The 2,069-nt window shown below is 46.6% G+C and overlaps 1 protein-coding gene across 1 annotated transcript in view; it reads left to right on the top strand.

The window, feature by feature from the left end:
* Window positions 1–1,276: 1,276 nt before the first annotated feature.
* MRAS (muscle RAS oncogene homolog) overlaps window positions 1,277–2,069 on the top strand; it is an 18,225-nt gene continuing 17,432 nt past the window's right edge. Inside the window, exon 1 of the mRNA XM_008935540.1 lies at window positions 1,277–1,490. Within this exon, the coding sequence (XP_008933788.1) occupies window positions 1,298–1,490 (193 nt within the window). The 5' untranslated portion in view covers window positions 1,277–1,297. The remainder of the gene's footprint in view (window positions 1,491–2,069) is intronic.

Here is a 2,069-nt window from a genome sequence, read left to right as displayed (position 1 = left end):
TGCAGCCCAAAGGGCATGAGCAAAACCAAAATGGATGGGAGCAGATGCCTGCAGAAAGTGCCACCAAAGCTGCTTCTGCACTGTGTGGCTTGTGTCAAGAAAACCAATACCAAGGAAATCAACTGCCCTCTCTTGAGCCTTATCATTAGAATGGCTTGGTGGTATTTTTTTTAAATTTTATTTTTTACAATCTGAAAAACCTCCACAAAAATACAATGGACATTCAGATTTGGGAGATGGGCACCCATTGCCCATGTGATGTGAGAGAGCATCACTGTTGCCCATGGGTAGCAGGCAGGAGGAGGGCACTACCTTCTGCAGCATGCGCCCGAAGCCTCTCGCCTGGCTGACGCCTCAGTTAGCGGGCACTGCTGTGGAGTGTTGAAGCGGGCCATGGAGCAACGGCTGCCTCTTCTTCTTTCCCCACACAAATGTGCCGTTGCCCAGTTGCAGCTGGTGAATTGTTTTCTTCTTTCTTTGAAGAGTTAGTTCCTCCATGGCTCACCCGAGATGAGGGGAGTAGTGTGATGGTGCTGCAGGGGAAGCTGCTCTCCTGGCTCTTAGGGCTGTGTCCCAGCCACAGAAACCAGCCTTCCTGCCACACCAGGGTGGGTTTCTTTTGTCGTTTTTTTAAAAAAAGGCAAAACAAAAAGCACCTGTTGTTTCTGGCATGCCGCTTTCTTGTTTTTATTTCTCAATCTTGAAAAAGAGGGAGAAGAAAGCAGCAAAGTGCATTTTTGTCTGCTAGAAGGACCTTTAACTCTGGTTTCATTCATCACCACTGATTCTGCCTCCAAATCTGGCCCCTGGATGTAACACACCATTTAATGTTTGCTGTACCTTGGGTTAAGCAGTGAGGATTAGCATGGCTCTGGCTCATCAATGGGATTTGGTCACAAGCAACTGGAAATTATCTGGAGCTTGACAGATGTGCTGAGCCAGGGTGCTTTTTGGCATGGCAATGTGGGAAGCCCTTATAGGAATGGTATTCAGATGATAAAAGTTTTGCACACGCGTTTGGTGGCAATTGGTGATTCTTTTAGACAAGGCAGGAGTAAACAAGCCACAACGGTGAGGTTGTCTGCACTTCTAAGTGCTGGGTCTGAATTGTGTTAGAGCTGTTGGGGAAGGTAGGTGCTGCTGCTCCTGTCCAAAAGGACTTCAGATGTCAGTACTGCCTTCGTCCTCAATTCTTAGGCAGCAGGTAAAAGCTGCCTTGTGCATGTTGTCCTCCTTCCCTTGTTAATCAATGATCAGAGGTGATCTCTTTCTCCTGCAGGTTTAGCATACCAGAAACATGGCTACAAGTGCCGTTCCCAGCGAAAACCTCCCCACGTACAAGCTGGTGGTGGTCGGAGACGGTGGCGTGGGGAAGAGTGCTCTCACCATTCAGTTTTTCCAGAAGATTTTTGTGCCAGACTATGACCCAACTATTGAAGACTCCTACCTGAAGCACACAGAAATAGATGGACAATGGGCAATTCTTGATGGTAAGAAAGCTACTCTTATGGTCCTATGTTCCTTTTAGCCAAGCAGAAGTGCAAATAGACCTGAATGCCTCCCATAACGTGTTGTGCCCTTGTGTCACTCCTACTCCACTGTGGGCTGCCAGGAATTTGAGTGCAAACTGGCTTGTGAGCTGTGGCACGTGGTCTGCAGCTGATCTCCAGCAAAGCTTCTGCTTCCACTTGTATTTGTTCCAGTTCTGCACAGAAACATTTCTTGAGGGAGTGTAAAAACCTATATATCATTATAGACATTTGGGGCAGGCTTCTACGAAGGGTGAATTATAGCACTGGGGGGTGGCTATTGCTAATGATACCTCATCGTGGTTAGGCTCATCCCCTGGGAAATAACAGTGAGTGTGTAACTGAATGAGGGTTGTGACCAGAAAGAACATTTAATCAAAACTGTCACCCACTGACAGTGAAGAATTATAACACCTCTTAACTCCCATCATTCAGGTGTGATATTTTCATATCTAGTTACCTGTTAGATTTAAACGGGTAGGGTACCATCCTGGAGATCTGCTGTTACCAAGACTTTTCAGTTCTTGGAAGAAAAAAACA

The sequence above is a fragment of the Merops nubicus genome, unplaced genomic scaffold (assembly GCF_000691845.1).
Source record: "Merops nubicus isolate BGI_N331 unplaced genomic scaffold, ASM69184v1 scaffold48782, whole genome shotgun sequence".
Lineage (NCBI taxonomy): Eukaryota > Metazoa > Chordata > Aves > Coraciiformes > Meropidae > Merops > Merops nubicus.
Note: the sequence above shows the minus strand (reverse complement) of the source record. Positions and strands in the feature narration are given on the sequence as shown.